Source organism: Rhinolophus hipposideros (assembly GCF_964194185.1).
Source record: "Rhinolophus hipposideros genome assembly, chromosome: 23".
Classification (NCBI taxonomy): Eukaryota; Metazoa; Chordata; class Mammalia; order Chiroptera; family Rhinolophidae; genus Rhinolophus; species Rhinolophus hipposideros.
In genome coordinates this window covers 21,487,545-21,512,062 of record NC_138069.1, presented here as the reverse complement: position 1 = coordinate 21,512,062, position 24,518 = coordinate 21,487,545, and the positions used below count along the sequence as shown (strand labels likewise).

Genomic DNA, 24,518 nt, shown 5'->3' with positions numbered 1-24,518 from the left:
TGCACACTACTACACACAAAACCAACACACAAGGACATAGCATGCAGACAAGTGGCGGAAAAACACCCCATAACACTTTCCTTCTGCCCTTTGATTTCCCACCAGTGATCACCAGTAGCCAAACCCAACAAGAAAACAGGAGTCAAGAAAGCCCACTGATATAATCCAACCGAGTTGGCTTCAAAGAGCAAATAGCAGAGTACAAAAAAACAGAGGATGGCTTTAGAAGGGCAAAGAGACTATCCAATGCACTGGATTCTCTGTAGAGACCAGACCAAACTCATTTCCACCTCCTTTCACCCAGAGTAGAACAAATGTCAAGAAAATAAAGAGGAACTGGCGGGGGGTGGGGAGAACTTCTTTATTTTGTGCAGGAATATTTTACCTAGAACTGGATCATACTCTTGTCTGTGGAAAAGAAATACATCTCTTCATTTAGAAAGATAAACATTTTGCCTGTGCTCTCAGCATCATCTCAAAAACTTCTCACTCTTTTCTTCTAAATAGGAATCCCTTACCTCTAAATTCTCTTCTCTCTCATCTTCTAGAGAATTAACTCTCAAGATTCTCCCACAAATTATTTTACAGTTTCTTGTCGGATACATTCTTCAGGATCTCATCTTTTTTTTTTTTTTTTTTAATTTGTAATCCAAAACATTCTATCTGTTTAAGGTTTTAGCCATCCCATCTTTGGGTCTCACCCTCAACTTCATTCCTATACTTCTATTTAAAATCAACTGGTGGGGAAATGCCACTTAGATGTTGAGGAAACTCTTCAATGTCACTAAGTGCTCAACTAAACTTTCCATCTTTCTTCTCATATTCCTGCTTTGCTTTCTCATCATGACAAAGTCACACCACTCTCCTGCTAATCACCCAGGCTCAAAGCCAAGTCTAACAAATTCTAGCTTGACAATACCACTGGTTGTTATGCAAGTATCCTCTGCTTATTTCCAACTGACAAAATTGTTTAATTCCTCATTTTTTCTTGTCTGGGCTAAATTATTTCCCAATTAATTTCTTGCTTCTTGTTTTTTTCCTCACTAGTCCAGTATACGTGCATGGCCATAAGATTAACATTCCAAAATTACAATTCTGATCACATTACACCTTTAAAAAAAATAATTCAGTCTCCGAACAACTGTTAAAGGGAAAGGAACTGTGAATGTGTATGAACAAGGAAGGGCAGGCAAAGTTAGCATTCTACCTTTTTGGATTCCATCTGCTATCATGTTCTTTACCCTCTATAGCTTTCTGTGGTGGCGAGTGGTATATTTGTCTTCCTTTTCATTCATTTCCAAATCTCTTGCAAATTTTGGAATTGGAGATAGTGTGAGAGGGAAAAAAGGAGAAATGTAATTTGTGGTATTAGAGGAGGAAGGGGTAATGAAGCCCCTGAGTGACCAAATTGGTCCTTGATAATTGCCAGTGGTTAACTGGGAAATTGGGTATTTTAAAGAACGAGGATTTCTAAGTATGGCTAAAGAGGAACTAACTTCATTGACTAGTGTTCTCAGTGACAATATCATTGCTGGAGACTTGGAAGTTCCAGAAGGGAAAAGTCGGAATTCTAACTATTTCAATATGAATGGAACCAAAATCAAAGTATTCCATTCAGTAGATGTGCAAAATCTCAAAAAACAGAAAATTCATGACTTGCATAACTATGAGATCACAGTCCTAAAAGTTGGGAAAGTATTTTTTAACTTTGCAGCAAAACATACTTAGAGTGATATGGTAAGAAAGATAATAAACATCAACTCCGAAAAGGAAGAGGATAAAGATGGAAATAAAGGTAATGAAGATAAGGTGGAAGATGGAGCTAGTACAGAGAATATAAGGAAAAAGAGGAGGAGGAAAAAAAGGGGGAGAATGAGGGCAAGATGAAGCAAGCTCAGAATTGGGAAAGGAAGAGCACATAGACCTCTCATATTCAGAAAAAAAATTTCAAGATGGATATTATGATGACTATGTTGCCAAGGAAAGAGTAGAGGACAAAGAAGGAAGTCTTCAAGGGTAAAAGAAGAAACCAGATGCTAAGGATGAGAGAACGAGATGACTAGATAATTCTAAAGCCAGACCCCCTAAATGCTCCTGGTTTTGTAGCAGAATGGTCAGTACAATTATGTTTATAGAAAGCAAGTAACATGTAACTTTTTATAGGAAGAATGTGTTTTACTGTCTTCACATTGTCTTCATTCAAAATGAGCTTTATTAACCGTTAACGATTATATGTGTGGAGAAAATTTTTCATGACCTTATTGTCAAATTCCCTAGAAATTTATTTGGAATCTTATTTTTTTTTCTCATTTTCTTGTTCTTGCTAGTGATGATTAGCAATCAATGAAAACATGGCTGATTTTACACAGGTTACATGATAATTTTATTCATAATGTTTTAAACTTATTTTTAAAATAGCAAATAAAAGTTGCTATAATATAAAAAGGTGGCAGTTTTTCTTTTGAATGGCAAGTTGATTATCTGTGTAGTTACCCAGAGATCTCAAGTGTTAAAGCTCTCAGTTTTTTGTCTGCTTGTTTACCAAGAGTTTTTAATTCTTTTAAAAATTTGATTATGTGTGTGTTTTGTCACATGAGTAGTTTGGAGAGTAGGAGTCGGAGTAAAATAATAAATCTCAGCCACATAGTTCATGGATTTTAGAAATTTGTATGACAGCATATTTATGTATTGTGTGTTCAGTTCCTCATGAATCTCTTCTTAAAACTTCAAAATTATTATTTTTTTGTGTAACTGCGTTTTTCAGCATTATTGAGGTATAACTGATAATTAAAAATTGTACATATGCTGGTGTCCAAATTAATGATTTGATACATTGTGAAGTAATCACGATAATCAAGCTAAATAGCATATCCATAATGTCATTAGGTGCCATCATTTTTATATGTAGTGAGAACGCTTAACATCTATTCTCTCAACATATGTCAAGTACACGATACAGTATTTTTAACTAAAGTCACATTGCTGTACACATTACTGTACATTAGCTCTCCAGAACTGATTCATCTTGCATACTGAAACTTTGCACATCGTGACCAACATCTCCCCATTTCTTTTACCTCCAGACCCTGGCAAGCACCCTTCTACTCTCTCCTATGTTCATCAGGGATATTAGGCTGCAGTTTTCTTTCCACCTTCCTTTGCTTACTTTGTCCTTTCCACCTGAAGTACCTTATTGTCTCTCGTCACATAGTTGAAACATTACTATCCTTATAAGTCAAGTTCAAATGCCTCCTGCTCTGTGAAGATTTTTTTTTTGACCACACTACACAGAATTGTGAATTTCCCCAATGCGTCACTTCTATTTTCTGATTCCCTGACATTTAAAAAATAACATTTTGTAAAAATAAATAATATCAGTAAGTTTTATTCTAAAAACTGGACAAGTGTGTCCATACTCAATACCCTAAGAATCAGGGAAAGTTACAATGCTCCTATGAATAGCTAACACAGACCTTACATCTGTTCCATTCTTCCTGGCTACACTACTGTTAGTGTTGGTTCTCATTTCACACACAAGGACCATTGCTTTGTTTTCCTCTCTCTTTTCCCTTCTGACAACCATACATACCACGTCCAGAATATTGTGCCAAACAACTGTCTGATCATGGCTCACACTCACTCCAAAGACACTGAGGAATCTCTGTCGTCAACTGAATAGAATTCATTCCTTAAAAAGGCATTCAAGCCTCTCCCTTATCTGGCCCCCTAACCTAGATCCTCAAACTTAATTTCATAATACTTCCCATTGCACAGCCTCACTGCAGCTTAACTTTTTACGCATCCCAGAAGGTCCACCTCATATCTTTTCCTGCTGTTTCCTCAGCCAGCAATGCTCTTTACCTGCCTACTCCTCCCACTTCCAAGCCCACATCTAAATTATGCCTTTGGTTATTAATAATCCTTCATCAATTCTCAGATCAAATGCCACCATCTCCACTATGGAAGAACAGAGACACCTTGGAGTGAATTCAAAATACAGTAACAATGATAGAGATGGACTTTAAAAACATGGCTTTTGATGGAAGTTTGAAGAAATGGAGATGTTTACCAAGAAGGAGAGAAGATTTAATGATGGAAGAGCTGCTTGGGTCCAGGAGCAAAAACTGAGGCCAATATTTGGGAATTGGAGGTAAACGCTTTAGGCGAAAACAATTAAGAAATATTCAACCAGTCAAAGGTGTCAAAAAGAAAACAATAAAAAAATACCTATCATTTTTTAACACAGTGTCTGTGCCAGAGGCTGTGCTATTTGCTTTTTATGCCTCATCACCTTTGAGTTTCTTGACAAGTCTGACAGCTAGGTATTATCATCTTCATTTTACAGATAAGAAAACTGAGATTTAGAGAGATTACCTAACTTGCCCAAGATATCATTAATAGAACAGCACCCACACCTAGAGTAGTACCTGCTGTGTTGTCCTAAAGGGTAATGAAGTGCCCAGCGTTAAAAGCAGAAAAGTAAAGTGTGGATGCACACTTGGGGAGAACAATAGAATGAGGCCCTAAGAAGAGGATGAGTTGTTGAACGAAACCTTTCAGAACAATTACGCCCCTGATTTTAGCCTTTCCAATCACATGAAACTTTAAAGGTTGTAACATTTTATAACATGCAGTGATGAATTCAACAGGACATTTAAGATGGAAGCAGCAGGCTTAGCAAGAGCAGAATATTGTTTTTCCCTTTCTCTCCTGTATATCAAGATTATAACTTTATCATATTCTGCCTTATGTTAGAGGTTTTTACATTTCATATATTTCTGAGGTAGAGAGGAGCCATCAACACCTGTGTTTCTCAGGTAAGGAAACCAGCCCTGAGAGAGACGTTCATCCTCGTGGAATCTCCTATCTTGATTCCCACACCATCTAATGAGGTGTATCACCACCATGACGCTAGCACTTCTTGCTGCTAGATTAATAAAACATCACAGTCATGATCTCCCTTGATCTCTAAGCAGCATCCAACACAGCAGAACCGTTTCCCCCTCCATGAATCCTCTCTTCCCAGTTCTCAGAGTATCTAAATATCCTCTTTTTTCCTTCTGTCTTTCTGATAGCTTTTTCTAAACCTCCTACAAGGCTTCTCGCTTTGTGGAGTCCCCAAATGTTGATGTGTCTCAAGCTCCTGCTTAAGTGCTCTTCTCTTCTAATTCTACCCACTAACTATCCTGGAATAGTCTCATCTAAACTCATAGCTTTATTTTTTTCAGTGATGACTCCCAATTCCATATCTCACGTAAAGTCCTCTTTTCTGAGTATAGATCAGAAAGTATGCGTTGATAAGTGATTAAATGCAGGAATGAATAAATAAGTATATGAATAAATAAGTATATGAGAAGTAACCCAGTTCTCATATGTCAGACGAGAACTCAGTTAAGTGCATTCTTATCACTGGTTTTAGCATCAATTAGAACTAAGTTCAAGTCCAAACTTTGCCCCTTGCTAGGAGAGTGACATTAGATTAGTGAATTAAAATGCTCATACTTTAGTTTTATCTTGTCATTGTTGCTGTTTTTGTTCTCTGTAATAGTTTATAAAATGAGGCTAATTATATCCACCCTGACCTATATTTCAGGTAGATAATTGTGAGGAATGCATGAGTTCTCACATGGAAGAGGGCATTAGGAAAGAGAATCCTTCTTACTAAACTGAATTAAGCTGTTCAGTGAAAAGAGACAGCGAGAAGGATGGCTAGCAGTATGCAAACCAGATGTTTTGTTTTGTTTATCCCCAGGCTCTGGATAGCTGTTGATGGCAGCTGTTCACAACTCAGCCATAAAGAGCCTGCTGAAGGATACTGGGTGGTGGCCAGATTATCTAGCCCTGGACATCTAACACATACCAGCCTATCATGCATGGTAACACCTCAGAACATGGGCCCAGCCCAGGCCTCAGCCAGAGCACCTGGTCTCAAAGATTGAGAACAGAAAGGCAACCAAAGAAACCACCTCTTCGGTCATCATAGAGTGCCAAGGCCAGAAGGCACTCAAGCCATTATCCCATTCAACATTCTCATTGGAAAAATGGAGAAACTTGGACTCAGAAAGGGGATAAAGAAGTGCCCAAGGTCACCTAGCAAGGTCACCTAGCAAGTTAGTCACATATCTGGGATGCAAATGTAAGCTACCAGTCCACTACATTGCCTAACCACTCTGACCACCACCATCCACAACGTGATTATTACAATGACTTTTTTTTCCTTTATCAGAGAATAATGTACATATAGGAAAACATTACAGTATAATTTACATACAATTTAAATGTTTATGTAATAAATAAAATATGAAGTTCTGTGAGTTTTGCCAAATAGAAAATTTTATCACTACAATCTCACGCATGGCATAAATGTCCATCATCCTGAAAAATTCCTTCATGCTCATTTGCAGGAAGACCCCCCTCCCTGCTCAATGCTTTTGCACAATGTTATATAAATGAAATGAGAATTATACAGGATGTAGCATTTTGAGTTTGGTTGCTTTCACTTAAAATAATGCATTTGAAGTTCATTCCTATAGAGCTGAGTAGTATTCCTTTATGTGGATGTACCACAGTGTGTCTATTTATTCACCAGTGAGGGACACTGGATTATTTCCAGTTTGGAGCTATTACCAGAAAAGCCTCTAAAAACAGTCATGTATATTTTTTGTGGGAACGCATTTATTTCACTTGAGTATATACCTAGGAGTGGGACTGCTGGGTCATATGGCTAAGTATATGTTTAAGGGTATGAGACAAAGCAAAATTTTTTTCTCATTTTACATTTTCCCCAGCAAACTATGGAGAGTTCCAGATTCTCTGTATACTCTCTAGTATTTATCATTGTCAGTTTTTGGTTTTTAAGTGTAGCCATTCTGATAAGAGGATAGTGATACCTCATTGTGGTTTTAATTTGCATTTCTCTGATCACAGATGGTGCAGCATACCTTTCCATGTGTTTATGTGTTATCCACATATCTACTTTGGTGAAATATCTGTTCAAATATTTTTAATCTGATTATTTTCCTGTTACTTAGTTTTGAGAATAATTTATGTATTCTGCTATAAATCCTTTAACAGACTGTCTAGGGCTGGAGGTATGGAGAATTAGGAAGAAGTCAGGAGTGGCTGCTAATGGGTACAGGTTCCTTTGGAGGTAATGAAAAGGCAATAAAATTGATTCTGACGACTATGTGACTATACTGAAAAACATTGAACAATACACTTCAAATGCTTGCATTGTGTGGTATGTGAATTATATCTCAATAAAGTTCTTAAAACAATTAAGAACCTTTTCCTCCTCTTCTATATTTTCAATGAGTTTTCTGTAACTTGTTATTATTTGTTCGCTAAGTGTTTGATAGAATTCATTAGTAAAGCTATTTTATCCTTGATTTTCCTCTACTAAGAAGTTTATAAGTATGGATTTTCTTCTTTCATAGATTAGAACTATACAAATTAGCTATTTCTTAATAATCTTTAGTTTGTATAAAGAAATGTGTCCATTTCATCTAAGTTGTCACATCTATAGGCAAAGAGTTGTTCGTGTTATTTATTTCTTATTATTTGTTAATAACTATAGGGTCCATAATGATGTCCCCTCCTTGGTCCTGATACTGGTAATTTGTGCCTTCAATTTCTCTCTCTCCTTCTTGCTCCCTGTCTTTTCTCTCTCATTGACAAGTCTGTTTTGACGTTTATCAATTTTATTATTGTTTTTAAAGGGCCAGATTCTGGTTTTACTGATTTTTCTCTATTCTCAATTTAACTGGTTTCTGCTTTTATTTTTATGTTTGTTCTATTTGTATTGAGTTTAACTTGTTCTTTTTTTAGTTACTTAAGGTGGAAGCCGAAGTCACTGATTTCTTCTCTCTTAATACAAGGACTTCATGTGATTAATTTACTGCTAAGAATGGCATTAAATGACTCCCACAGATTATAATGTGTATTTTTATCAAATTCAAAATATTTTAATATCGTTTGGGCATCCTCTTTGGGCCATGGATTATTTAGAATTTTATAAATTTAATTTCCAAATACGTGGGGACTTTTGACATATTTGACTATTTGATTTCTAGTTTGATTCCATTGTGGTAAAAAACATCCTTTGTATTATTTCAATTCTTTTATATGTGTTAAGGCTTATTTAATGACCCAGTAAAGTCTGCCTTGAAAAAATGTTTCCTTTGCAAACAAACAGAAAAAAATGTATACCCCACTGTTTGGGGTAGAGTATTTTACAATATAATTTAGGTCAACTTGGTTAATAGTGGTATTTAGGCTTTCTGTATCATTCCTGATTTTCTGTTTGTTCTATCAACCACTGAGAGACTAGTTTTGAAGCCTCCATCTATTATCAAATGAGGTAGCAGATACAGAATTGATTGGAAAACTAGAAATTATCACACTACAAATTGAAAACTATACATTTAAGGAAAACTGCTTAATTAAAGAAGGCTTTTCTATTGAGTCAATAATTAAGACAAAACAGATCCATAAGAAATAGTAATTTAATCCAAAAGTAGGCAAAAAGGAGGGGAAAAGAAAGAATAGATGGAATAAAAAGAAAACGCCTAACAACGTTGTAGATTTTTAACACACCTTATTAGTAATGCCACTAAATGGAAACAATCTAAACTCATCAATAATAAGACAGAGCTTGTCAGACAGGATACAGAATACTATTACTATACTATTGATTTGTATATTTCTCCTTTCTTGTCTGTCAGTTTTTGATACATAAATTTGGAGGTTCAATTGTTAGTTGTATACACATATAGAATTCCTAAATCTTTTTAATGAATTGATCCCTTTATGATTATGCAATGTACCTCTTTATCTGTGGTAATATTCCTTCCTCTGAATACTATATTTTCTGATGTTAATAGAACCACTGCAGATGTCTTTTGATTAGGGTTTGATGATATATATTTTTGCATTCACTTACTCTTATCTATATCTTTATATTTAAAGTGAGTTTCTGTATCCTGTCTGACAAGCTCTGTCTTATTATTGATGAGTTTAGATTGTTTCCATTTAGTGGCATTACTAATAAGGTGTGTTAAAAATCTACAATGTTGTTAGACGTTTTCTCCTTTTTTTTAAATTAAATTTATTGGGGTGACAATTGTTAGTAAATTTACATAGATTTCAGGTGTACAATTCTGTATTACATCATCTATAAATCCCATTGTGAGACGTTTTCTTTTTATTCCATCTATTCTTTCTTTTCCCCTCCTTTTTGCCTACTTTTGGATTAAATTACTATTTCTTATGGATCTGTTTTATCTTAATTATTGACTCAATAGAAAAGCCTTCTTTAATTAATCAGTTTTCTTTAAATGTATAGTTTTCAATTTGTAGTGCGATAATTTCTAGTTTTCCAATCAATTCTGTATCTGCTACCTCATTTGATAATAGGAAAACGTTGTGATTTAAGTATTATGCCCACATCTGGCACAGATAATTTACATATGGCTGGCACAGAAATATTTACACTCTGAATTCATAGCTAGTGTCTTCATAATTTAAGCAAAAGTCGCTATTTCCATGTGATGAAGTAACACTTTTTTTTTTAAGTCCCCTTCATTCTATCCCATGTGCTAAGTGAGGCATGACCAAGTATGTCTTCTGGAATGTTGCCTCCTCCCTCAACCATAGCTCTGGCTGCTAAAGAACAAAAGCCACTAGACTCTTCATTGTTTGTACCTCATTTATTGGCCTTCACTTTGACTTCATTCCAGTGAGGCTCTGGAATCACCTCCAACACTGGCCCAGTTGTCCATTCACACACTTTATTAGCATCCACTGAATACCCACTGTGTCTACTTGCCAGTCTAGTTGTAGGCAAAGGCTATTTGAGGATAAACAAGGCTTGGCTCATGCTTTAGAAGACTCTTGCTTAATGAAGGTGCCAGATATGAAACAATAACATGATTCAATGTAATACATGCTGTAATAGAGATGTGTGCAGAGTGTGCGCCCAGCAGAAGTGATTAATTTTGCGATGGATTAGGTAACGAAGTGGTCATGATGTTTTTCTGCAGGACATAATGTTTGAAAGATGGGTTGGTTGGGATTGGATATTCCGAGCAAAATTAACAGGGTGATAGAATAAGTAATAGTCTGCAGGTATGCCTGGTAAGGTAAGAGAGGACGTTACATGCTCAGAGAGGGATGGGAGGTTATAATACACATAGTAGCAACTCTTTATAGCCTGATCTCATTTATGCTCATAAACATTTTATGAGGCCCACATTCTTGTTATCTTCATATTAAAGGTGAGGGACTGAAGTTTAGAGAGTATTAGCAATTTGCCAAGTTGCACTGTTAGGAACTTGGAGAATCTGATATAACAATGAGGTACAAATACTGACCCTTCACAGCGCACTAGGTAGAAACCACCAGTGTAAGCATTCTAGTGCATGCCAGGTAAGTACTAGCCCTGGTGAAGTCAGAAATGGAATGCAGAGATCTGACTGCGATTCTGCATTCTAAGACTTACTCTATACTACAACTGAGATAAAGCTGGAACTTTTGATTGAGAGTAACATATGAAGGGCTTTCGCTATATGCAGTAAGGAGCCAAGGAAATTTCTAAAGAAGGAAAATGACAGAGGAAGTAAAGATAATTGTGTTTTGGAAAGATATAACAGCAAAGTTGAGGAGGTGGGGGAGCCACACATCAGGAAGCGACCATGGCTATGATAGCCAAGACATAGTCCTAAACTATGATACTTAGTGTGAAAATAAAGAGAATTGGATACATTTGGAAGATATTTAAGAGGAGAATTACTAAGACTTTTTGAGCAAATGAATTCTGTGTTGAAAAACGTCAAAGAAAATTCACATTTCTCACTCAGGTAACTGTATAGATGGCAAGTACTTATCTGAGACGGTATATAATTGGGAAACAAAGAACAGCAAAAGCTAGCTAAAGGCTGTAAACTTCCTGATTGGTGATTTCTTACTCCCCACCCCTAGTGCGCTGTTTCCTCTGCTCTCTCTCTCTCTCTCTCTCTCTCTCTCTCTCTCTCTCTCTCTCTCTCTCTCTTTCTCTTCCTCCTTCTCTTCCTCCTCCTTCTCCTCCTTCTCTCATTATCTCTTCCTAGCATGTTCATTAGTTAAAACAAATTTCAAGGTTCAGCTAGCTCACTTTAATTTTTACTTCTAATAGCAACACCCAAGAATTTGAGGGTCCACGCCTAGAAGTGTGCTATGCTCTTCCTTGCCTCTGTGCCTTGGTAGATGTCATTCCTCCTGCCTAAGTGTCTTCACACCTTGCTCGCATAGTCAATACCTGCTAACACACTTCTCAAGGCCCCAAATGAACAATGCCTCCATGATGGCCTCACCAGGCAATGCTCACCACTCATCAGATCGTCTCCCATAGGAATCTGTTTTTACTCCATTAGTATTTCCCAAATTTAAATTGCAATTATTTGTTTGCATGTTTGCATCCTCAACAAAGGTGAAGTCTGGGACTGCCGTTTTGTCCCCAGTGTCTAGCAGAGCATCTGGCCAAGAGTGGGAGCTCAACATATGTCCATTAAATAAGAAATTACTAAACTGATCAGTGGCATGAGGACTGGCTACTCGTAAGTTATAAGCTATGTTTAGAAAGGTGATTGGCATGACGAAGGCTGTGGCCACTCCTCAGTGTATGGAGGCCATGGGAATGAGAAGACTTCCTGAAGCCACATATGTCCCTTCCAGGGCTGGAATGAAACTTTAGTTGGAGTGAATCAAGAGCAAGACAGGGCCTCGTGATTTTCTTATGAAGAATACAGGGTGAAAAACATGCCCTAGATGTGATATTAAAGAATTGGAGCTCTTCAATATCTTCCACTTTCCATATATAATTTTAGCTTTTCACATACTCCCTTTTCATCCTTGATTTGCCCTCCTAAAGCCTGTCCTTCACTTCTGATCTGAGGTTTAATGTAAGAAAACACTCATGAGGGTCTCTACAGGTAGGGTTTCCAGATTCAGCAGATACAAGTACAGGATTAAATTTCAATTCAGCTAAACAATCACTTTTTTTTTTTGTATAAGTATGTCCTGTGAAGTACTTGGGACCTACTTATACTAAAATAATAACTCACTATTTACCTGAAATTCAAATTTAATTGAGCATCTTGTATTTTTTTCTCTAGCCTCATCTCCAGTTCACTTTCGGTCCAGGATTAAGGAGGCACTCTGTACCCTGCATATTAAATACATCAAACTAAGCTAAAATAAGAGGTGAAGGCGCGGGTCAGGCCTTCATTAAGAGGTTAGTGGGAGCTGGCCCGGTGGCTCAAGGGGTTAGAGCTCCATGCTCCTAACTCTGAAGGCTGCCGGTTCGATTCCCACATGGGCCAGTGGGCTCTCAACCACAAGGTTGCCGGTTCGACTTCCTCAAGGGATAGTGGGCTGCGCCCCCTGCAACTAGCAATGGCAACTGGACCTGGAGCTGAGCTGCACCCTCCACAACTAAGACTGAAAGGACAACAACTTGAAGCTGAACGGCACCCTCCACAACTAACATTGAAAGGACAACAACTTGACTTGGATAAAAGTCCTGGAAGTACACACTGTTCCCCAATAAAGTTCTGTTGCCCTTCCCCAATAAATAAAAAAAAAAAAAGAGGTCAGTGGGAAATCTAGAACCTAATGGGAAAAACAGAGGAGACAAACAGGACAATGTCTGCAGGGTTCCTTGCTTGACCCAGGCTTTTTGCCAGTAGCTGCACTCAGCACATAACAGCACAACGTAATGTAACAGTTAAGAACACAAATTTTGAAGTCACATGCCCTTAAATCCGATTCTTGCTCTGGCTCATACATGATTTGTCACCCTGGACAAATTACTTAACTTCTCCAAGTTTGAACTTCCTTATATAAAATTAGGATAATAGTGGCAGCCTCTCAACAGCTTTACAAATATGTTGCATCTCGTTTGATACCTGGCCAGAGTTAACAACATTAGCCTTTTATTATTATTATTATCATTCTCATTATTCTTCGCTAGTGATACTTGCATGGCTACCTGTCACCACCTCCTCCAGTACAACCCACGGTAGAACAGGATAGGACAGAACAGAATAGAACACAATAGAATGTCAAGTCTACCATTTAGTTTTCACTTAAGATGTACAAGGCACTCTGCTGTTTGAATGTATTTTCTGAACCAATGCTCATAACGACTCTGACAGATATAATTATTCTTATTGTGTGGACATTAGATCCAAGGCACAGAGAAATCAGGAAATATTTCTAAGGTCACAAGGTCACACAACTTGAAGTGGAAATCTAAAACTCAAACCCAATTCTGTCTGACCCCAAAGTCCAGGCTTTTAACCACTGACCCACATATTAAAATCTCTCTGTGAGATTTCTAACCCAGATTGTAATTTTTTCCTACCCTAAGAAGGAACTCTGATTACTTTCAGTTAGGCTGGAAAATGTCCATGGGACTTAAAGCGCTCCATATTCCTTTCATTTTCATATCTTCTTACCAAACTAGAAAGGCGTTCTAGAAAAAGGTCCTCACCTTCCTCTCTCAGACTGCGTAAAACCATCTTTCATAATCTCAGTTTTTCCTCTCCTTAGAGTCAAATTCATTGGCTTATACCAAGGGAAGATAAGTGACAGCTTCTTAACTGCTAGTAATACGGCATACATTAAAGGTTCCTTACAGTTTATCAGGCATTTTGTCTCATATCTCCCACATCTTTAAAATAGTGCAGATAAACAGGTAGGAAATTGCAATAAGTCCTAATTTTACAGATGAGGAAACTGAAACTTAGAGTGGTATCAGCATTTGCCATAATCGCACAAATAATAACTAATAGAACTATTACATGAGTCCAGGCTTCTCTTCCCAAAATTATTCATTACTTCATCTATTCAGTGTATATTTATTGGGTATTTTCTGTGTGTAAGGCGCGGCCCGAGAAACCAGAGCTGTATCTGTGAATGATGTAGAGCAGAATCCTTCCATCCTGAATTTTGACATCACTTGGGAATAGAGATATTAAACAATCAAACAAAAAAATAATATTTCAGTGCTAAGAAGGAAGACTGCAGAGTGCATATAAGATTACAACAGAGAAATCTGTGTTGGATTAGAGGGTCACAGAAGTTTTCACCAAAAACAAAGACATTTTAGCTGAAATCTGAAACTAAAAAAAAAGTAAACCAAGAGAAGAGAACGCAGTAAACAGAGAAAGCAGTGTCAGGCCTGGCGGGTATTTAATCAGGGTCGCACAGAGTCATGGTACTCGCAGGAAGAAAAACCAGCTATCCTGAAAGTCGGGTCGGTGCTATTTCTTTGACACCAAACCACCTAAAGCACCTGATTCAGGACTTGCCTGCATGACCCTTTCAGCTGATATCCTTGAGAAGCAAGCAGTTCTCTCCCTTAGGTTGCAATATCCAGAGCTTTTGCTTGCCTGTACAGTGTACTTGTGGTGAATTAGAAACATACATCTCCTTCCACGCTGATTAAGCTCTGAGGGCTCCAAGTTTGTACAAAGTAAAAGATATCGATTGCTACTCTTTCCCCACCAAATACAGCCACATGGCAGGGTCCACGGCATGGGTAGCAGAGGGTATTTGGATGTTATTTCTCCACACTTGGACAGGCACAGTGCTCAGTCCTAAGCAGTGACCCTGATGGTATCAATCTAACTTGCTGAAAGCTTCCTACCGTGGACCACTGTCTTTAGATCACAACTCTTGGCATACAAGAGACAGGATCAGAGTCTTCTTGAGAAGATATGCGTAGGTTAGAGAGGCCTGGGAGGGCTGAAGTAGAGCTGCTTCACGGCTTTCAAGTGCAGTTTGGTGCCTGGTAAGGAGTACAAAACTGGGAGCAAGTAGACAATGTCCTAGCCTTGTCTCTGAGTCACGAGACGAGCCTCCTTTTCCCATACCTCAATTAACTTCACCAGTTATGAAAAGGGCCCTCTGACACTCACAACGTATACGTTTTGGTCAAACTATAAGTTTAAGAACCCCCAAGACTTCATCAGAATTGACTGAACTTACAACATTCCTCAGGATAACCAGCATCATCTAGACTTGAACCATATGTTATCTCCTTGAGTGTTGGTATCTGAAAGGAAAGGTACTTTACACCTGACATTGTACAAAGCAGCATCTCAACTCCAATATTCCGTTGCACTGTGTGCAATAGAAAACTCTCTTTTTCTTTTCTTTTAATGTTTGCTATATACCTTGAGTCATATGTTCAATGTATGATCAAAAAATATGGTGCAAAGTGTGATGATTGGGTGCTCACGCTCTTGTGGGAGATGTGCCTCCCTCAAAAAATATATATGTATATGGTGCATGTTTAAGGAAAAAAAAATATTACAGTAAAAGACACATTGCCATTAATCCCCCTCAAAATACTCCCCTTCACTTCGAACACACTTACCCCATCGTTCTTGCCACTTTCTGAAGCGATTCTGGAAGTCCTCTTTCGTGAGTGTCTTTAGTTGTGCTGTCGTGGCTGCCTCGATGTCCTGAATCGATTGAAAACATTTACCTTTCATGGTCATTTTGACTTTGGGAAAGAACCAGAAGTTGCATGGAGCCAGATTCGGTGAATAAGGTGGATGAGCACACCGTAATGTTTTTATTTGACAGAAATAGCAATACCAGAAGTGAAGTGTGACACGAGTGTGCTCAAATGGAGGATGAAACCATTTGCTCATTTCTCAGGCTGTTTTCTACACACATCATTTCTTAAACGCTCAGAAATACTCTCACGAAAGAGGATTTCCAGAACTGCTTCAGAAAGTGGCAAGAACGATGGGAGAAGTGTACTCCAAGCAAGGGTGAGTATTTTCAGGGGGATTAACGGCAATGTATCTTTCACTGTAATGAATTTTTTATTTATTTAAACATTCATCATAGTTTTTGATCACACCTCATATTCAACTCTGAAAAAAGATAGTCTTGCCTTCAAATAGCCTACAGCCTACTGGTGGAGACATTTACTCAGGCACCTATTAGGCACATGAGAGAAACATCTAGTTCTTTCCAGAAAAACCAGAACAAGCTTCCTGATGAAGTCAAAGCTGAGACCAATGCCAAGCACAGGATTAGACTCCTTGAGGAATCAGGAGTAAATAAAACATTCTGACCTTAAGAGATCCATAGATTAAACGAGAAGAGTGTTATTAAAATACTTAGTTCTCAACAATAGACCAAGGATTCTATATAATAGATGATGGAGTAACTAATTCTCTGGAATCAGGTGAAGTGGTCATCGTGAAGATTCACAGAGAAGAGAGAACTTGAACCTGAGCCTCAGGAATACGTAGGAATGCTCCAAGAGGAGATGATGGGGAAGACATCACAGGGAAAATAAAGAACAGGAGCAAAGGCATCAGGATGTGAATGGACATGCCGCTGCAGGGACAATTAATTAGCTCAGGGAATGGGAAAAGAAGCAGGGTGTCCTGGATGGGAAGTAGGCACACCTCACCTGATTTGATGCTTGTTCCTTGATACTGAAGAATCATTCTGCCTGACACACATCTAATTGTGAATCCTGGCGTTGGAACCACCTCCCAAAAAATTATCCCAGTGCCATTTAGAAACACACATTAAAAAAACCAATATGGTTTTTCTTTCCCCATATAAAACAGTTTAGGCTGGGCTCATCAAAAAAGATCCAAGAGCAACGTGTAGAGACATCTTGTGCAACAACCTAAATTCCATAGCAGATGATGTCACCTATAAATGCCCTATAAATAGGGCAAGGTTTCAGGTACATTAGAATGCTTTATCTGCATCAATACCCAGTGCTACAAATATGGCCGTCTCAGTGCTTCGGATGACAATCGTCCTGGGACTGCTTGTCTTAATCCTGACTTGCCATGCCGGTAAGTGTTTCCAACTGCAGCTCATACAGTGAGCAGCCATGATTTGGGGAAGTTGGTGGCACTCATCCAGAACATAAAGGCAAGAGAGGGGGAGGGAACTTTGCACACTGGACTGAGATACAAGAGGCAGATCTTTTAACAAAAAGAAAGTAGAATTTTATTCAAATGTGCTTCAGTTACAGCCTCTATCCTCCATGAATGTATAAAGTTTGAAATGATTTTGTTCTTATATATTCATGTGATATAGTCACACTATTTATTATATTATAAATCCCTCAAGAGCCAGGGGTGTTTATTTTTTGATGATTATGACTAACCATGTTCAAAAGTTAAGAGTATATGCTCTGGTATAAGACTCCTAGGCTGGACTCCACCACTAACCAGAAATGTGACTTCAGGGATGTTATTTAACCTCTCTGGACCTCACATGTAAAAGAAAATGTCAATAGTTAACTTTCTCATAAAGTCATAATGGAAATTAAACAAAAGACACAAAACAAATTGGGTAAGTATTTGGTCCATAATAGGCACATAATAAATATTAACTGTTATTATTATCATGTATTATCTCATTTGATTCTCATAATATCCTTTTTATGTAAAAATGCACAGTTTTACAATTTCCCTTTTTGTAGGTTAATAAATGAAGCTTGTAGAGGGAAAGATACTTGCGCATTAGACACAGACAGCAGTAGCACACCTGGGACTGAAACCTAAGTCCCTCAATTCTTTCCATTGTAACTAAGCATCGACGTTTTTGTGTCTGTTCCAAGCACACAAGGAACCTCAAGGCAGCATGCAGAATGCTCATTAATTTATTTATTTTTTGTCTGCAGAAGATGGTAAGCTCTTGACTTGTCTCTATTCACAATGATAGGTCAGAAAACACAGTCAATGCAAATATTGCCCTTTAAACTATTTTAAATGTAATTTGGCAGAACTCACATGCTTCGCCACCCATTGTCCGCTGGCACAACACACAGGCGACACTCCAACAGTATTACTGTAGATATGGCCTCAGAAATTACTATGTCCACCCATTCCTAAAGTAATAACCATGGTAAAGTGAAAGGTGAGATTTATATCCTAAAGACCATTCCCAGCTCTGTCTCTCATGAACTCTGAAACTGGTTAAATTAGTTCACTGCTTTGAATCTCAGTTTCTTCATCTGTAAAATGGGATAACTATCAACTTTACTAGGTCAAATGAGCATACTTTTAGAATTACTTTGCGAACTATAAAAACTGTACAAATATCAGCACTACTGTATTTTTTCAGAACTTTCTGATTACACAATGTAGTTAATGTAAATAAAGGCTATCTCATATTTGAAAAGACAAAATATTCAATTATTGGCTTTGATCATTTTATTATTATTAATTTTTGTTTTGCTGTCCAACATTTTCAAATTTCTTAATATTTCAACAGACTTCTTAGATCTCCTAAAGCACTAGAGGAGAAAGCTACTATGAATCATTTTGTCATTATTAATCATAGTAACAATAATCGAACAAGCATATCTTGTGGGCTTACCTTGGGTCTGGTACTAGAATAAGTGGTGTACACACACACACGATGTATGTGAAAATACATGACATATCTTTTAATCCTGACAATAACACAATAAAGAAACACAGACAGAGTGGTTAAGTATCATGTACAAGATTACCTGGACAATTTTTTGAAGCATTCAGGTATGCAGGACTCCAAAACATGTGACCCACCAAAGCCTAATATCTCTCAATACACATGTGGTCCAAGGACTGGGGCCGAGGTCTGATCTACACACATACTCCAATCCAGGGCTCTTCATGTAGTAAAAAGCTACCATTTAGTGTCATGTTCAAATACAAAGTTGGTAAAGTTAAATAGTTATACAAGTAGGCAGACAGGAACACGGAAAAAATTCACTTTTCGTGCAAAGAACTGCTATGTTGTACCTGGTCAATGTCTTCAGGGGACAACTGCTTAAAGGCAGTATTAGATCACACACATAACATAGTCTGTGGAGTTAAAAAAAAAAAATAGGTCAAAACCTGGCTCAGCCACTTTCTAGATGTGTGATTTTAGGTGAGTCACTGACTTTCTCTGATTGTCTGTCTTCTCTCCTGTAAAACTGTAGTATCACCACTCAACTGAAAAAGGATGAAGGCATGCTATGAAAACACGATCCCAAATATGCATTCTCATTCCTTCTCCTTCCTGTGATGAAAACAAAGCAATTCTGGCCACTGTGGTTGACCTGTATTTTATACGAGGCGCATATTCATATATGTCCATTTTTACCCTAACTCTTATCATATGCTGCTATGTACATAATAGTAGGCTCACAAAATCCTTGTTGAAGGCAAAAACCAACAGCTGAATGAACGAATAGCTGGTGATTAGTATATAAATTTTGGTTATAGGTCCCAGACTGGTGCTTTTATCGCATCTTTTATTGTGGCATAGTAAAGTGTTTGCGGAATCTAAAGCCATATATATATATATATTTTTTTACTAAGAGTTTCCATTTTAGGGTATAATATAGATGCAAGGTTTTCTCACATAAATTGACAGTCTCCACATTTCATTCAGAGTCAGGCGATACATTGTCTGGAAGTTGGGACTTCCTGAGTCAAAAGTCCGGGTGGGGTTACCAGATAAAATACAGGACACCAAATGAACATTGAGTTTCAGATAAATAATGAATATTTTTTTAGTTTAAGTATGTCTAAATACTGCATGGGTCATTCTTATGCTATAAAGCTCTTTGCTATTTATCCAAAATTCACCTTTAATGGGGCATCCTCTGTTTTTATTTGTTCAATCTCGCAGTATTACTTGTGAGGCTATAATAAAAGGAAAGGATTAATGTCCTACTTTATCCTGGCAGCAAGGTCCAGTGAGGAGACCACATGCAGCTGCTAACTGCCACTCTTCATTCCTTTCAATCTCCTGAACCATGTAGACCACTAAGTAAAGGCAAACCGCTCCAAGGTCATCAGTCTCACTCTCTGGAGCCTTGGCCTCATTCCAGAGGGCACCTGATTAAGAGTCAAGAATAAGAAGCCGGCAGTTACAGTGTCACCTTTTTCTCTTGCAATTTTGTAAGTCTTCTGCAAGTCACGTTATTTTTTTCAGTTTCTTAGTCCAGTGAGCTAAAATCTACATATCGTATAAGATTGGTCAAGGGTAAAATTACACAGTATTGTCTTTTCTTTTTTTTTAAATTAAAGTTTATTGGGGTGACAATTGTTAGTAAAGTTACATAGATTTTAGGTGTACAATTCTGTAATACATCATCTATATCTCACATTGTGTGTTCACCACCCAGAGTCAGTTCTCTTTCCATCACCATATATTAGACCCCATTTACCCTCATCTAGAGATCCCCTCCCCGCTTACCCTCTGGCAAACCCTAAGCTATTGTCTATGTGTATAAGTTTTTGTTCCTTCATTTGTTTGTCTTGTTCTTTTGTTGTTTTCAGTTTTATATACCACATATCAGTGAAATCATAGGGTTCTCCACTTTTTCTGTCTGACTTATTTCGCTTAGCATTATAATCTCAAGATCCATCCATGTTGTCACAAATGGTATTATTTCATCTTTTCTTACCACCAAATAGTAATCCACAACTTCTTTATCCATTCATCTGTGGAAGGACATTTTGGTTGTTTCCATGTCTTGGCCACCATAAATAAAGCTGCAATGAACATTGAAGCACGCATGTCGCTATGGATAAATGTTTTCAGATATACCCAGGAGCGGGATTGCTGGGTCATATGGTAATTCTATTCATAATTTTTTGAGGAATCTCCACACTGCCTTCCATAGCGGCTGCACCAGTCTGCATTCCCACCAACAGTGTATGAGGGTTCCTTTTTCTCCACAGCCTCTCCAACAATTGTTACTATTTGTCTTGTTGATGAAAGCCATTCTGACTGGGATGAGGTGATATCTCATTGTGGTTTTTATTTGCATTTCTATGATGATTAGTGATGTTGGGCATTTTTTCATATGTCTATTTGCCATTTGTATGTCCTCTTTGGAGAAATGTCTCTTCAGGTCCTCTGCCCATTTTTCAATTGGGTTTGTTTTTTTGTTGTTGAGTTGCATGAGTTCCTTATATATTTTAGATATTAGCCCCTTATCGGAGGTGCTATTTGCAAAAAAACTTCTCCCATTCAGTTGGTTGCCTCTTTATTTTGTCAATGGTTTCTTTTGGTGGGCAGAAGCTTTTAAGTTTCCTATAGTCCCATTCACTTATTTTAGCTTTTACTTCCCTTGTCTTTGGAGTCAAATTCATAAAATGCTCTTTGACCCAAGGTCGATAAGTTTAGTACCTATGTTTTCTTCTATGCAGTTTATTTTTTCAGGTCTTCTGCTCAGGTGTTTGATCCACTTTGAATTAATTTTGTACATGGTGACAGATAGCAGTCCAGTTTCATTCTTTTGCACATGGCTTTTCAATTCTCCCAGCACCATTTATTGAAGAGGCTGTTTTTTGTTTCTTTGTCAAAAATTATCTGTCCATATTTATGTGGGTTTATTTCTGGGTTTTCAATTCTATTCCATTGGTCTGTGCCTTTTTTTCTGCCAATACCATGCTGTTTTGATTATTGTTGCCCTGTAGTACAAGCTGAAGTCAAGAAGTGTGATACCTCTAGCATTGTTCTTTTTTCTACACAGTATTTTCAAAATCATTACTTTCAGAATGATCAGCTGATGTACAAGTGGTATAGTTCTCCTTCTCCTCGTTACTATCATACTACTTTCACTCTTAGAACATCTGTGGTTAGATCACAAGTTTTCTATCAAAGACTATGCAGTTCATCACTGAGTACTTAAGAATCGGAGTTTAACCAGATAGACATGGGATTGAATTCAGTTTCTGCCACTTCCTACCACTGTGACTCTGAACCAGTTTCTAAACGTCTCTCAAATTCTGTTTCGTGATCTTTAACTTGGAATAAAGTTACCTTGGAATAAAGCCTACCTCACAGAGTGGTTGTGAGAATAAAATGAGACAATGCATATTGATTTCCTGTCACAGGCATGTGCTCAACAAGTTCCATCCATTATTATTACACCCTCCTCATTATCATTACTAAGGGCCCAGGGATGACGTGGAGAAAGAGATGTGAAACCATGCATTCTGTATTTCAGCCCTGGCACTAGCACATACAGAGGGTGCCAAAAAAATGTGTACACATTTTAAGACAGGAAAAAATTGTATTAAAATTGTAATACTATACAACAAGGACGTTTTTCACAGAAATAGAACATATAATCCTAAAATTTATATGGGACCATAAAAGACCCCGGATAGCCTCAGCAGTCTTGAGAAATAAGAACAAAGTGAGAGGTATAACGATACCTGACATCAAATTATACTACAAGGCTGCAGTAATCAAGACAGCATGGTACTTGCATAAAAACAGACACACAGATCAATGGAACAGAATAGAGAGCCCAGAAATAAATCCATGCCTATATGGTCATTTAATCTACGACAATGGAAGCAAGAATTTACGGTGAGGTAAAGACAGTCTATTCAATAAATGGTGCTGGGAAACCTGGACAGACACATGCAGAAAAATGAAGCTGGACCACCTTCTTACACCATATACAAGAATAAATTCAAAATGGCTTAAAGACTTAAATGTAAAATCTAAAACCATAAAATTCCTAGAAGAAAATATAGGAAGAAACTTTACAGACATTACCCAGCGTAAGATGTTTACTAATATATCCCCTTGGGCAAATGAAGCAAGAGAAAAAAAAAAATAAACGTGTGAGATTACATCAAACTAAAAAGTTTTTTTACAGCAAAGGAAACCATCAATAAAACAAAAGGGGATCCTACCGAATGGGAGAAGATATTTGCCAATGATATATCCAATAAGGGGTTAATATCCAAAATCTATTTAAAAACTCACTCAACTCCAAAAAAGCAATTAAAAAATGGGCAGAGGACATGAAGAGACATTTTTCTATAAAGGACATACAGAAGGCAAACAGACATATGAATAAATGCTCAACCTCATTAATCATTAAAGAAATGCATTGTGGCAAATAAAAACCACAATGAGATACCACCTCACCCTACTCAACATGGCTCTCATCAATAAATCAACAAACAACAAGTGCTGGCGCGGATGTGGAAAAAAGGGAACCCTTGTGAACTGATGGTGGGATTGGAGATTGGTACAGCCACTATGGAAAACAGTATGGAGGTATCTCAAAAATCTGAAAATGGAACTACCTTATGATTCAGCAATTCCACTCCTAGGTATCTATCTGGAGAAATCAAAAATTCTAATTCAAAAAAAATTATGCACCCCTATATTTATTGCAGCATTATACACAATAGCCAAGACATGGAAACAACCGAAATACCCATCAGTAGACAACTGGATTGAGAAACCGTGGTACATTTATACAATGGAGTATTACACAGCCATAAAGAAGAAAGAAATCTTACCATCTGCAACAATACGGATGGACCTAGAGAACATTATGTTAAGTGAAAGACAAATACCATATGCAATCTAAAGAAAAGAATAAATGAATAAACTAATCAGAAACAGTCTCAGAGACATAGACGAAAAACTGAGGGTTGCTAGATGAGAGGGGCGTTGGGGATAAGGGGGAAGGTGAGGCGATTAGAAAGCACAGTCGGTAACTGCAAGATGGCCACGGGGTTACGACGGGGTTACGAAAGTCAATCTGGGAAATGTAATCAATAATGTTGTAAAAATTTTGTAGGGTATCCGATGGACACTTGTCTCGTTAGGGAGACCACTTCAGGGATGATGTAGATGCCTGATCACTGCACTGTACACCTGAAGCTGAAGCTGAACAATAATGAATGCCAACTACAATTTTATATATATATATACATACACATTTATATGGTTACAAGAAGCGGAATACAGCATTAGGAATAGAGACAGTGGAAATGTGATGGCTGTGTGCAATGTCAGAGGGGTGGTGGATGGGGGAGGGGTGTGAGGGATATAAACGATAAATGTCTAACTATTACATTGTTTTGTGCACCTGAAACTAATAAAATAAAAAACAAATTAAAAATAAATTAATTTTTTAAAAGATCTAGAAAAAGAAATTGTAATACTACATACCAATAACAAAAGATGAATTCAAGTCATGTGTATACTGTTTTTGACACCCCCGGTCCTAGCTGCTTAACTCTGGGCAAGTTCCTGAACATCCATGAGCTTCTGTCTTCTCATCTGGGAGGGGAAACATCTACCCAAGAGTGAATGTCTATCGGTCCGTTTGATTGCTTTTAGGAATAAATGAAATCATGCGTGTAAAGACAGTCCTTGGGCAGACATTCAGTGTTTAATAAACACAACTCTACAAGGTTCTGCAGTTAAGAGTGGTGGTATCACAGGCACAAGGGACTGCCTACAAAGAAAAACGTCCCTCTCTTGTTGCTGAGAATCACCTGAGATTCTGTTGTTTTTCAGATGACAAACCAGATGGCAAACCAGATGACAAGCCCGATGACAAGCCCGATGACTCAGACAAAAAACCAGGGCAAGACTTTCCCCATTTTCTAAGCCTCTTGGGCACAGAGATCATCGAGAACGCTGTGAAGTTTGTCCTCCGCACCATGACGCGAAACAACCTGTAA

The 24,518-nt window shown here is 37.7% G+C and overlaps 1 protein-coding gene across 1 annotated transcript; it reads left to right on the top strand.

The window, feature by feature from the left end:
- Nucleotides 1–16,804: 16,804 nt before the first annotated feature.
- LOC308491665 (uncharacterized protein C5orf46) lies at nucleotides 16,805–24,518 on the top strand (the record flags this gene model as incomplete). The annotated part of the gene is made up of 2 exons (XM_081035567.1): nucleotides 16,805–16,874; nucleotides 24,352–24,518. 2 exons carry the CDS (start codon nucleotides 16,805–16,807, stop codon nucleotides 24,516–24,518), a joined length of 237 nt encoding a protein of 78 aa, XP_080891693.1.